The 14,608-nt window shown below is 40.9% G+C and overlaps 1 protein-coding gene across 1 annotated transcript in view; it reads right to left on the bottom strand.

Annotated features, from left to right (window-relative positions):
• Positions 1 to 2,311: 2,311 nt before the first annotated feature.
• LOC138801809 (uromodulin-like) overlaps positions 2,312 to 14,608 on the bottom strand; it is a 59,001-nt gene continuing 46,704 nt past the window's right edge. Inside the window, exons 14-17 of the mRNA XM_069984907.1 lie at positions 13,636 to 13,798; positions 13,447 to 13,525; positions 2,953 to 3,070; positions 2,312 to 2,411 (exon numbers count right to left, since the gene is read on the bottom strand). Of these exons, the coding sequence (XP_069841008.1) occupies positions 2,312 to 2,411; positions 2,953 to 3,070; positions 13,447 to 13,525; positions 13,636 to 13,798 (460 nt within the window). The remainder of the gene's footprint in view (positions 2,412 to 2,952; positions 3,071 to 13,446; positions 13,526 to 13,635; positions 13,799 to 14,608) is intronic.

The raw sequence follows: 14,608 nt of genomic DNA, 5'->3' as shown, positions 1-14,608 counted from the left end.
GGCTAATAAACCCAATTACAAAGTTTCTTAAAATCGCCTGGACTATTGATTTCTGCAAAAAAAAAAAAATACGACAGTGACTCTTTAAGGGGTAAATATTATTTTTAAAAAAAATCCATATTCTGTCTGTATTCTGCATGTTTGGATCAAAAATTGGGGTGATCAGGCAAATGTGCTACCATAGAGTATATTTTTTATATACAGTATTTCATATTTTGCGGATACAAATGTATTATAGTGATTGTGAACATGTCTTACCTGTGTACACATCACAGTTCCCTCCAACTTCATCAGTGACAAAAACTGTAAAGGTGGTAATGAAATTGAGATTATTTACAACTGATAAACAAGATCAAATACATATAATGCCACAGACTTGCAAAAACAAACATTATTTGTGGAATGTAGTCATATTGGTAAGATCTTAACAGACATACACATATATGTACCCTGTCTACAGATTTATCCACAGAGGTAGCTATTGACATTGCCGAGGTAGAAGTTCCACCTCTTTCAATAAATTTGATCTGTGCCACAGTTCAGCTGCACATCTATCCTACAGACTGCCCACTTACCACTGCTGTATGGGATTGTTGGGGATGTTTCAGGCACTGTGGTGTTAACTCCTGTTATAGTATAGAGTAGAAAACCATAAGGACAAAAATAACAGATACAATGCAAGATCTTAATCTTCAGAGGCTGGGTTCACACTACGTATATTTCAGTCAGTATTGTGGTCCTCATATTGCAACCAAAACCAGGAGTGGATTAAAAACACAGAAAGGATCTGTTCACACAATGTTGAAATTGAGTGGATGGCCGCCATTTATTGGCAAATATTTGCTGTTATTTTAAAACAACGGCTGTTATATTGCAATAATGGCCGTTATTTACTGTTATATGGCGGCCATCCACTCAATTTCAACATTGTGTAAACAGAGCCCTTTTGTGTTTTCAATCCACTCCTGGTTTTGGTTGCAATATGAGGACCACAATACTGACTGAAATATACGTAGTGTGAACATAGCCTTAAGGTGTTAACAAATTAGGTTCCACATTTGGCACTCACCCATAGCTTCTACTGTAATGAGTTGGAAGAGGAGGGTCAGATATAGATACATGGTTACCTATAAGCTGTCATGCAACATTAAGTTTCTGGTGTGTACAGCAAGGTCTTCTCAATGTAAGATGTCCCTTGTCTGATATCTGTGAACACTTGAGCCCAGGATGATCTGCTTTTATAGAGTATACGGGAGCCATCACTCATCTGACATATTGTATATATATGTTATTTGATATGGATTTCCTTGTCCTTGTTATTCCCTACATAAATATAGACCTTTAAACTGTCTTGTTAACATATTATACATTGTAAATTGCAGTTTATAAGAACAAACAAAGGACAAAGTTTTCTAAATGCTTCAATAAGTCAACTGATGCTACCTCAGCCTTTGATACAGTTCCCATAAAGGAATCCCATCTGCCTCAGTGTGTAAATGCGATGTCTCTCCACCGAAAATAATGGGGGGGACAAGACAAGAAAGGGGGGGGGGTAAAGAAAAGGAAGGGGGGACACCTTTAAATTTGTTAAAGGACAAATAAGGTTCACGAGGGAAGTGTTTTTAGGAAAAAAAACTGAACTCAGAAACAAGAGGACACAGTGAGAGGTTATTGGGGGAAAGATAAGAAACAATGTGAGAAAAAATTACTTTACTGAAAGAGTAGTAGATGCTTGGAACAAACTTCCAGCAGATGTGGTTGATAAATCTACAATAACAGAATGTAAACCTGCCTGGGATAAATATATATCTATCCTAAAATAATAAGTAGGGAAATACTAATAAGAAAGACTAGATAGACCAGGTGGTCTTTTTCTGCTGACAATCTATGTTTCTATGTATTAATAGAGTGTATTCCGAGCAGAGCCTGGTTACACGTGGTGTGCCACAAGGTTCTGTTCTGTGTCCTGTTCTATATAATATGTTTGTAAGTGACATAGGAGAAGGTTAGGTAGGTAAGGTTTGTAACAACAGGGGCATGCATTAGGCTTTTTCACACATTAAACCCTGTTGGACATCACAGCATAAAGAATACCCCCATGGTCACAGGGCTACCAGAATATGCGATAGCTGGAAGCACAACGTGCAGCAGCCTGAAGTACATTCACAGTAATAAATTCCTTCTTAGCTACAATCATAGTCATGGCCTTCAGCACAACCATAATATTACCAGCATTGAGGGAGCACAGGTAAGAGGGGGCACCATATAAAATCAGTGACTTCAGTGACGAACAGCGAGCAAGTTACTGAGCCTATGCTGCATCCTGTGACTTGTCTTCAACAGCAAACAGAATGGAAAAAGCGATAATTGTCACAGGCCCTTTGGCAACAGCACAGGCGCCGATAAAGGTCCTGCTGGACAAATCAGACAATTTTTACCTTAGATTAATAGCTCTGGGCCAATGTCTAGGGGAGAGAAGTTAAAGAAACTATATGCTTTGTACTAAAGCTAGGCCCCTCCAAATGCTTCACAGGATGTAACTATCAGATTTCAATTCTATCGTATAAAGCCCTGTTATGTTCACTTATTTTGAATGCCTGCCAGAATAAAAAAAAAATGGCTACCATTTACTACATATATGGATTTTGTATGTGAGACAGAATAGCATGATAGGTGCTTGGCTAATAAAACCTATGGGTGCTTTGCATTATATGTTTAAAAACCTATTTTGCCTTTATACAAGCAATGCAGTACTGACTTTACATATGAACAAGCCCTTGCATGCACACTATCATTGACCTTTTTTTTTTTTTTTTACTTTTATGCACGTCAGCACTTGCCGACACTAATCTGTAACTTTATCTAACCCTTAACAGGACCTAATCTAACCCCTAGCTCAGGGTTATATGCACAAATCCCAAGTGGCATTCAGTCTGTTCACTTATCGCTCACCATTTGTTTAGTGGTTGACATGAGGCGCTGATTTCCACCTTTTCTATTTCTTGCCCAAGGTTCATCAAAGCCTCTGTGCTTAATGATAAATTTTGAGCAAGGTTTGTGAATTTTTGTGCTGCATTGAAAAAAAGCTCAAGCACAAAAACATTTTGGCAAGATGGTAAATATGCCCATTAAAGTGACTGTACCACCAGGCCCAGGCTGAAGCACTGGAGGCGGGCCAACCCACCCCCAGTGGGAAGAAACCTCAGCCCCTCCATGACGTGACTCCATTAGAATCAATGGAACTTTATCATAGAGGTGCTAGGGTTTCTTCCCACTAAGGGTGGGTCGGCCCGCCTCCAGTGCTTCAGCCTGGGCCTGGTGGTACAGTCACTTTAAGGCTCTGTTCTTACAAGGTATTTTGTCAGCATTTTGGGCAGTACTTTTTCAACCAAAACCAAAAGTGGGATGAAAACTGTGCAAATCTTCCATTGTAGTTTTTTTTATGTCGGCTCTTCTCTTAATTTTGTCTGGCTAAAATATTGACAGAAACACTGGCCAAAATAATAAAGGAGTATATTTTTCATTTTCACAATAATTCCTGCGCTAGCACACTTTTCAAGTGCTGAACAAAAATCTCTGATCCATCTCTGCTCCATGGTCTAAATTTATTAATAGGTGCATAGGCCTTAATAAATATTGCACAATTTTTGCGCTTTTTTTTTTAACTAACAACTTGCACCAGGGTCTGACTGGAGTACTGCTGCAAAAATTTTTGTGCAAAAAAACATCCAAAAATATGGTCAACACATGATAAATTTAGCTAAAACCCAACCTAACTTAAACCAACCCCCTCCGAGCAAAATATTTCAAAAATAGCGCAGCCAGCCATAAACTGCTCAAAATAGTAAAAAAATACCTTGATAAATATGTTGTTAGAAGATACAGCTACCGGCACTACTACCCCCATGCGGCCCGGACCATATATGGGGTGAGCAGAGTATTAACACTTTTGTCAATGTTGTAGCCTAGGTGGTGCTCACTTACAAGAATTGCAGCATTGCAGGCACAATAGTCTTGGTAGAAGAAATAGTGTAAGGACACTCACCGATATGTGCTGTAAACTTTATGTAGTGAGAACTTTTTTGTTACATAGCAATTAGCAGGCGGCAAGGATGCTAAAACCCTCCAGGAGACAGCAGTATTATTTGCTTGTACTGGTTAGACTACAGCTACTCAATGTGGGTGATATTTAAAGCGAATGTACCACCGGTACATAGCTTTTCTGATAGTTACATGGGGAGACTGGCACCGGTCTATTCCTGGGCACCAGCCGGGGGTGAAGCACTGGAGGCGGAAAACCCCCTCCCCTTTATGAAGCTGCTTCATTAAAATCAATACAGTATGATACAAGCACTTTATTTTTAACCATTCTAGGCAACATATTGGATGACACATGGACAAATGTTTCCAAAATTTTAAAGTAAATAGCTAACACCTAGTAACAAGACAAGTTACATGATAGATCTAATGTGCATTTTGTAATATTTACCAATTTCTTCCTTTGTATTGTATATACAATAAAGACTTGCTCTACACTATTTAAAGAGTCTCATAATAAAAGTTATGTTTTGCCTAAATATTGATAGCTAGCATAATGGGTTTATTTACAGTACTCTGGTGTCAATTAGGAAGCAAAATATTTATATTACACTCCAGAGCATTTACATACTGTGGAGAAGTGAATCATTGCTCAGGTGAAAGAAAGATGGGGTTGAATCTGCTTGACCTTCCTATGGTATGCGGAAATTACAGCAACAGATCCCTGGGACTACCCAGGCTTTTAAAACAGTTCTATTTGTCCACAAACATCATATAAGGAATACTGTATATTTCAATAATGTTAATACTATTGTAATATTAATTACATATCACAAAAACAGACTCCATGAATAAAAATAAAAAAGATGATTCCCCTTAAATAAAATAAACTTAAAGGAGAAGTCCATCAAAAATTTTTGATTTGAAAGTATTATATTGCCCCCAAAAAGTTATACAAATTACCAATATACACTTATTATGGGATTATCATAGGCTTTACTTCCTAGATTAAATGGTGATGTCACGACTCACTGGAACTCTCAGAGCTGTGCGGTGGCTACTGGAGAGGGGCGCAGGGACACTGTGGCACTGACCTATAAATGCTGCAGATGGCTTTTCTGTATTAATTTATATGGTAAATAGCCACAGAAACGCCTTATTCAGCATAAATAGGTTGCATTGCCTGAGAACATGTATATAGCCCCCTTAGCCAGGCTATTTGACCTAATAATGCCACACAGGACTTTTCTATATTAACCCCTTTGCGTCCCATAATGTACCTGGTACGTCACGGCGGCACGATGGGAGTTCTGAGAGGGGTCCAGCTGGGACCCTGCTCTGAGCGGTGCCACTCCTTGCTGCTATCTGTTGTTAAAGTAGTTAAAGTAAAAGATAAAGTAAAAATTTTTTTTTTTTTTTTATTAATAAAAAATCCCCTCCCCTAATAAAAGTCCAAATCACCCTCCTTTTCCCATTTTTTGAATGTAAATAAATGAATAAACAAATAAACAAACATATTTGGTATCGCCGTGTGCGTAATCGCCCTAACTATTAAATTATCACATTCCCAATTCCAAAGTGCAAAAAATTTAATAAAAGTGATCAAAATGTTGCATACTGTATAAAATACTGTACAAAAAATGACACCTCACAGAGCCCCATAGACCATAGGATAAAAGCGCTATAAGGATTTTAAACAGATTTATTTTTTTTTTTTTAAAGGTTTTCATTTTTTTAAGCCAACAAATAAAATAAAAGTCATAAAATAGATAACATGTCAGTTTTACCATAGGGTGAACAGCATAAACACAAATCTCAATGAAATGATAACAAATTCCTTTTTTTTTTTTTTTTTACAGCGCAAATGTTTTCTTTCCGATTTTGCTGCATATTTTATGGGGAAATAAAGCCTGCCAATGCAAAGTACAATCGGTGTCACAAAAAATAAGGGCTCATGTGGGTCTCTAGGTGAAAAATTGCAAGTGCTATGGCCCTTTAAACATAAAAAGGAAAAAGCTAAAGCGCAAAAATGAAAATTGGCTTTGACCTTAAGGGGTTGATATATATGGTTAAAAAGGTTGGCCACTTTATAGTAAAATTGTTCAATGTGCGGTATTAGTAAGTGTATTTACTATACTTACTGACAGCAGCTCCCTGAGTACCTCATAGAGCTCCCTTCCTCCAAGCTGTGCTGCCAGGCTCTGTGGTGAGTCTGTCCATAAGATGGCCAACATAGAGGAGTATGTGACCATGCTCCACTCCCCAGTGTCCACCACAGAGCCTGTATTTGCCTATGGAGGACACTGGGGGTGGTGCATGGTCACATGCTTCTCTATGTTGGCCATCTTATGGACAGACTCACCACAGAGCAGGACAGCACAGCCTGGAGGAGGGGAGTCTGATATTAGCTCTATGTGGTACACAGGGAGCTGCTGTCAGTAAGGGCAGTGAGTACACTTACTAATACTGTACACTGAGCAATTTTACTATAAAGTGGCCAACCACTTTAATAGCCACAGAAAAGCCTTATGCAGCATCTATAGATCCCATAGCCTGAGGACATGCATATAGCCCCCTGAGGCTACGTAACCTATAGATGCTCTACAGGGCTTTTCTGTATTAAATTATATAGTAAGTAGCCACAGAAAAGCATCTATAGGTTGCATAGCCTGAAGACACAGAGGGATATATACTAACAAATCTAAAAACACAATTTTGGCATAATTTCCAATCTAATGTGTTTAGTCAAATTTATGTAAATTGTCTAATAGCATAGTAAATGTGTCTTAAAAATAATGGTCTTTTAATTAGTTTAATAAATTCACCAAGTTCGGAGCAGACGTAGCGATGCGCCAATATATGCGACTTTTTAAAAAGATTGCGAAGTTAATAAATTTTGCTAAAAAAGAATTCTGACGCACTTTCAATCTAATTAACAACAAAAAATCTAATTCAAAAAGTTGCATCTAATTTGGATAGTCTTGGCTAAAAAAGCTTCATAAATTTATATTAGATTTATTTTGAGCCCAAACTAGATATATTAGACTAAAAACAGGCGCAATAAGTTTGATAAATGTCCCCCATGGTGTATAACCCCATTGGTCAATTCTATTGATTCTGACCTGATTACAAATTAAACATAGTCTGTTTAAGGGTAGCTTCACACGTACCGACTCGCAGCGTTAATAACGCTGCGAGTCAGCTAGGTCCTGGTAGATCACTTTCATTACATACACACAGCGGTCTGAAACGACCGCTGCGTGTATGTAATTCTGCCGGCCGCTTAACCCCTTCAGCTCCCGTCCGCCTCCCGCTCCGCTCCCCAGCTCTGTATACATTACCTTCCAGTGCTGCACAGGGTCCCAGCGTAATGCTCTCCCGCCCGGCCAATCAGTGGCTGCGGCTGGGCAACACACTGATTGGCCGGGCGGGAGAGCAGTACACCGGGACCCCGTGCAGCGCGGACAGGTAATGTATACAGAGCGTGCGCCGGGCGCAGCTGAAGGGGTTGAGCGGCTGGCAGAATTACATACACGCAGCGGTCGTGTGTATGTAATGAAAGTGATTTGCCAGGACCTAGCCGACTCGCAGCGTTATTAACGCTGCGAGTCAGTACGTGTGAAGCTACCCTAAAACAATATCTAGGTGTGATCATGTCTGTTAAATAATTAGGAAATTACTATATTTGAAATGTGAGAAGACATCTATATAAGTGGGGTAGGGCAGAGGGCGGGAAGGAGTCATGGTTAGCAGGCAGGGTTAGTGGAACCATGGTCAGTGAAGTAGGGGCAAGGCTAGAGGGGGCATGGTTAGCGGGGGGCCACAATTTCTGAACAGCCCAGGGCCCACTGTATCCTTAATTTGCCCCTGCACAGAGAGTTTGCGTTATAATTTACTGGGCAAAAAAAATTGTGTTTCTGACCATCATCCTTTGTTCTGACTGAACACAATGAAAGGCAACGATCCTCATTTAACAGGGTGGTATTTAAGCTTACAACCTTATTGCTTCTCAGTAGAGTACAAAGCAGGAAGTCAGCACAAGAATGGTGATCACCTATTCCGATTTGGTACCAAAAATACAAGAAATTTCTGTTAAAGCGACTCTGTACCCACAATCTGGCCCCCCCAAAACCACTTGTACCTTCAGATAGCTGCTTTTAATCCAAGATCTGTCCTGGGGTCCGCTTGGCAGGTGATGCAGTTATTGTCCTAAAAAACAACTTTTAAACTGGCAGCCCAGTGCCCAACGGCCGTGGCTTAGATTGTGTATGCATTAGGCTGGCACAACCTCTCTGTCCCTCCTCCCCACCCTCTTCATCATTAGGAATGCCAGTAGAGCATTTTCTCCTGTCTGAACATTGCATAGATACCTTAATGATCCAGCCCATGTTCAGTATTCACTGATGAATAGGAGACAATCTGCCTGGAGCATTCCTAATGATAAGAAGGGAGGGGGAGGAGGGAGAGAGAGGTTGTGCCAGCTTAATGCATACACAATCTAAGCCCCTGCCGTTGGGCACGGGGCTGCCAGTTTAAAAGTTTTTTAGGACAAAAACTGCTGACCGGACCCCAGGACAGATCTTGGATTAAAACCAGCTATCTGAAAGCACAATCGGTTTGGGGGGGGGGTCACATTGTGGGTACAGGGGTACAGAGTCGCTTTAAGGAAGGACAAGCTTCTTCTTCAGCTAGGGTGAATTCCGACAAAATGGCACTATATATTTGCAGGAATCATAGGATAATGGATTGTCCACCGCTCGAGTTAAATAAATGTAGAATCTTTATTTCACATCTTTAAAATGGATGACAAAATAATAAAAACATGCGCCGACGCGTTTCAGGACGTAGTCCCTTAATCATGGCATCAGGGATTACATCCTGAAACGCGTCGGAGCATGTTTTTATTGTTTTGTCATCCATTTTAAAGATGTGAAATAAAGAGTCTACTTTTATTTAACTCGAGCGGTGGACAATCCATTATCCTATGATTCCTGCTTCCACTTGTTGGCACCCGGTGTTTTCATCTACCTGCTCCTTCCCAGGATCCCGCCACACAAACAGAGGACTAAGTAATTGGGCATTTACGGGAAAATTGCTGCTGCAATAGAAAAAAGGACGGTGACGGTGAGGACAACCCAAAACAACAGGATTACTTCAACCAAAGTTATTAAGGTACCAGATCTTTAATAGCTAAGGTCATAGGTTTATATACAGCACGAATAGTTGCATACTAATAGGGATATTCACACTGTTATGAGTTGTAGCGCTATTTGCATCCATATGGTATCATTTTTTTGTAACTATTAATGTAGGAATATGGGGTATCTATTTGCATTTGAGCAGCAAGCAAGAGTTCCGCAACTACAGCGCCGTGTTATATATGTGAATCTTTTGTAGGGAAGCACATGATGTTTTCAAGTCATGCTAAAATTTATTGACATATTAAACATGACATAAACCCAATCAGAACCCAACAATTTTCTGCACAGTCTTTGTTTCTATTACCACCGCAGTCAATGATACAGAATATCAGAATATTTGTAACATAATGAGAATATCAGTGATGATCGGTCTAAAGAAACAAAACTTGGGTCATCAGAAGGAGAACAAAACCAAGGAAGACAAATGATGCACGTGTGCCTGGGAAAAAAAAAAAGATACAGTTTTTAAGAAGAATTTCCGTGCTTCATTACTAGAAGGAATATTCCATAAAAACACCTCTTTGTAGCATTATAGATTATACTTATATATTTTTTTTTCTTTACAAGCAAGAAAACTTAGTGACACTGTCACCTCCTTTTTTCATACCTTATTTTATATCATACGTCATGGTGCTTGTTCAAGTAAAAAGTGATCTTTTATCAACTGCAGATTGTGTTAAGTGGGCGGGGCTTCGCCGCATTAGCACCACTTAGCCACTTAGCCCTGTAAACGGCACCACCATTGGCCCCACCCCCTCGCCGGCCATTGGTACAGGCTGGCCTAAAAGTCTCGGCCCCAACCCCTTTAGGTCAACCCACCAATGGGATCAAGGGGGTGGAGCCAATGGTGATTCTGTGGGTGGGGCTAAGTGGTGCTAATGCCGTGAAGCCTCGCCCACTTAACACAATCTGTAGTTAATAAAGGATCACTTTTTACTTGAACAAGCACCATGACGTATGATATAAAATAAGATATGAAAACCACTAAATTTATTCTTTACATCTAGAGATGTCACAATGCACAAAAGGGGGTGACAGTGTCACTATAAATCAACTGATAGCAAAAAGTTGTACAGACTAATACGTCTACTAATAAAAACAAAAACTTGTCTTTCAGTACTTATCAGCTGCTGTATGTCCTACAGGAAGTGGTGTATTCTTTCTAGTCTGACAAGGTTCTCTCTGCTACCTTTTTCAATGTAAGAAATGGTTCAGACCAGGAAAGGTTTTCTATGGGGTTTTGCTCTGGACAGTTCCTGACATGGAAAGAGGTGGCAGCAGAGGGCACTGTGTCAGACTGGAAAGAATACTTACTTCCTGCAGGACATACAGCAGCTAACAAGTAATGGAAGACTTGAGGTTTTTTTTTTTTTTAAAACAGAAGCAGATTTCTACTTTACTACTTGACAGTTCCCCAGTGAAATTCATCTAAAGCAAATATACTTAAACACACCATAACTTTGTGTGTGAGCAGCTTCTATTCAGATCTACAGTAATGTATTGTGGTTTGTAACCGTGGACACACATGAGTCTGCACAGGTGCTGTATACAAAAATATTAGAAAAGGTTTAAAGGGGTTATCCAGCGCTACAAAAACGTGGCCACTTTCTTCCAGAGACAGACCCACTCTTGTCTCCAGCTTGGGCGGGGTTTTGCTGCTCAGTTCCATTGAAGTTAGTGAAACTAACTGGAGACACGAGTCGTGTTGTCTCTGAAAGAAAGTGGCCATGTTTTTGTAGCACTGGATAACCCCTTTTAAGAGTTGCTTATTTTTTTTCTTTATTATCTCATATGTAAAAAATCATTGCAGATATACATATACCTTTTAAAGAATATTGATGTTTAAATGACATACAGCACTTACCAATACAGCCCGAAGATGGAGTAACTGCATCTGTGAAAAACAAATGTGGATTCATTTGAGCAAATGTAAAAAGTTATCTATAGAAAGCCTCATTCACATGTACTGTATATGGGGAAATATATACACTGCCGCTTTGTTCTTATGGGAGGTTCAAAGAATTGATTGAGCTGCTATATATTTATATGATTTATCAGTGACATACCTCTTTTTTTAATTAACGCGTATGGGCCACTATTAATATTGGGAGGGGGCCTAATTACTGCATGGCGACCTGGAAAAGAGGCTAACTATTGGTTAGGGGGCACAACCAGGGGCCGAGTATCGTCACACAACCGAGGGATAAGTTTGGGGGGAGGGTCTAAATATTGTGTGGAGTGCACACACAGGAGCCTAACTTGTGTGTTGCACAAACGGGAGGGCATTTTTAATGTATTTGGAAAAAAAATGGGGCATTTTTACTATGTGGGGGAAAAAAATGGGCATACTACTGTGTGGGGTTCACAAGAGGACATGACTGTGGGGTGTAACAGGGGTACTGTGACTATTAAGGGACTGTGTGGTTACAGCACAGTATGCAGTTACATATGATATGACGAGGAGACCAGTTTGATCTGGAAACATAAGTTTATTATGGGATTTCTTGAGAGTAGTTGCGCCTGATATACCCTGATTCTGGGAGAGGAGGACTGCATCTTGTCATGACCCCAGCCTTCCTTCCTGTTAAAGGAGACTTGTTACCAACCGTGCCAGGGTGACAGGCTCCCGACCCCCAGCTAGATCCCCTTATACTTACCTCATGTCGCTGAGTCCCGCTGCCGGAGCCGGTCCCGGGACGGAGATATCCAAGTCAGAAGATAGTTCTGCCGTCTATAGAGAATGAATGGAGCCGTGCGCTGCAAAGATGAGTCCGGCTCCATTCATTCCCTATGGACGCCGGACCTATCTTCAAAGCGAGTGTGCCGGCTTCTGACCGGGATATCTCCGTCCCGGGACTGGCTCCGGCAGCGGGACTCAGCGACATGAGGTAAGAATAAGGGCATCTAGCTGGGGGTCGGGAGCCTGTCACCCCTACACGGGGGATGACAGGTCCTCTTTAAAGCATGTGGAGAGTTGTGCCTCTTTCTTGTACAACTTGACCAGGTGAGAGGGGAGCCAGTTTCATACATGCAGTGTCCCTGAGCCGGTGTCCACTGCTTTATTTAGGCATGTGTGGGTTGGTGATATTATGTATTTCCTGCTCTGTGACTGAAGGGCCTGTAATTCACACTCCAATCATTTGGTGCCTCTGTCCTCTAGTACACCACTGAGCACCGCTGAATAAAGCTAAGCAAAAGAGCTAACTGTATTATGATGTATTATGTATTTTTTATCCAGTGGTATCCAGAGACCAATCCCTGTCCATGATCTCTCACACTATATCCTCTACTATCCTTAAGCCTATCAAACAAAAAATGTAATAGCCGATATTCTACCCCGATAGTGCATAAAGCAAGTGCAAATGTAATACATATGGGGATATCCTACTGGGTGCTACAACAGCAAAACGATACATATACACCTACAAAGAAATACTGTACCCAGATGTAATATAATCACAAAAAGATATTTTATTGATCACAAACAAAAATAAATATAAAAATGCAATAAAATCGCTAAATGAATCAGAACAGATGATTACAGAAAACACATGGGTAAAGTGCATATACTAAAGTGCCGACATATAAGAAGAATGTGCAAAAATGCAAGTGCTACAAATACAGTGCCTGGTACAATAAATAATCAAGTCTACATATCCATCAGGGGTTCATTGCAGTAAACAACATATACCAAATAATCATAAACCAATGTCATAAAGAACACCGCTACTGAGACATTGCCTAAGGTGCTGGTTCACACAATACCCATGAGGTGCGCCCCGACACGCGTTTTGGCAACACGCCTTTCTCGAGGGTCTATCAGAGGCCTTATTCTATGTCACCAGATGTGTTTCTCCCAATTGTAGAGCTCCCTGAGAGATCAATAATGCCAGGGAAGTTAGTTGAGGCCAGTTGGGGAGTGGGGAGTGCTTCAGAAAGGTCTTGATTGTGAGACTGAGGCGTTGCATTGGCTGTCACATGGATTGAATAAACCACCTTGATTTATTCATGTACTTAGGTGTGCCGCAGTATTTTGCTTTTGGATAATTGTTGGTCTACAGCTGGCACCCAACGCTGTGATATTACTTGAGTGCTGTGTCCCTTTCTGGTTATAGATAGATAGATAGATAGATAGATAGATAGATAGATAGATAGATAGATAGAAAAATACTCCTGACTTATATATCATCACTGTTAGGATTCTCACCTTGACGAATTATTGGACCCACTTTTAGCTGATAGCTTTGCTCAACTGCTGCACTTCGGGACCCAATTCCAGAACATGACTGCAATGATGGAATATAATGTCATTATATGCGGATTGTACAAGTTCAGGCATAATGCACGCTGTGCTAAGAAACAAAATGATGCAGATTAATGCACAGTTTATACTTACAGGGGAGCATGATCCAGCAGTGACGTCACACAGACTAATAGCACAGTGAATGTAGACAGAGCTATAGTTGCCAACAAACTTAAACACTTGCAGTGACATTCGGCCTTGTCTTGAGACGGCATTTTCAAGTACGCTAATGGTTGTGTCTTGCTTATTAGGACAACTAAAGGGAAATATAATACAAACACCAGTTACACTAATATAGTCAATGGGCCACCTAACGTGCCCTGTTTTGCCACCCAGCACATAATGGGTGTGGTGTTTAACAGCCCCTACTCCTACCAGTATAAACTTTGCCCTACACCAAATGGTCCCATATCTGCCTCACATAATGCATAAGGCTATGTTCACACTACGTATGAGACCAGCCGTTCCGTGACCCCGGCGGGGTCACGGAACGGCCGGTCTCTGGCCGGATCATCTCAGCCGTCCGGATGATCTTTCCGGCCTCAGAGCTCTGATGCGGGCGCATCAGCGCGCGCCCGCATCAGAGCTTACCATAGCACACAGTTTAGCGAGGGGCCGGAGCCGCTCGCTTCACTGTGTGAACTGACAGGTCTTTCTGCGGCCGAAATTCACTGAATTCCAGCCGCAGAAAACTTAACCTGTCAGTTATTTGCGGGGCCGCACAGATCCCGGCCGGAGCGTATTCGATGTGTGTTCCGCTGTACAAAAACTACATCCGTTGTTGGCATCGGCAACAACGGCCGCAGTTTTACGTAGTGTAAACATAGCCTAAAGTCACGTAAGCAAGTTTTCTATAGATCAGTTTCAGTGAGAATCCACAATAAGGCTATGTTCACACTACGTATATTTCCGGGCGTTTTTTTTACGTGGCCGGAAATGTGCGGCTGAAACTACGGCCGTGGGAAAAAATAGACATGCGGCTGAAAACATGCGGTCATTTACTTGGAAATCTGGTTCAACTAAAAATAACAAATAAAATCTTAAGAAAGTGATGCAAACACCTCTG

Source organism: Dendropsophus ebraccatus, chromosome 9, assembly GCF_027789765.1.
Source record: "Dendropsophus ebraccatus isolate aDenEbr1 chromosome 9, aDenEbr1.pat, whole genome shotgun sequence".
Taxonomy (NCBI): domain Eukaryota; kingdom Metazoa; phylum Chordata; class Amphibia; order Anura; family Hylidae; genus Dendropsophus; species Dendropsophus ebraccatus.
Note: the sequence above shows the minus strand (reverse complement) of the source record. Positions and strands in the feature narration are given on the sequence as shown.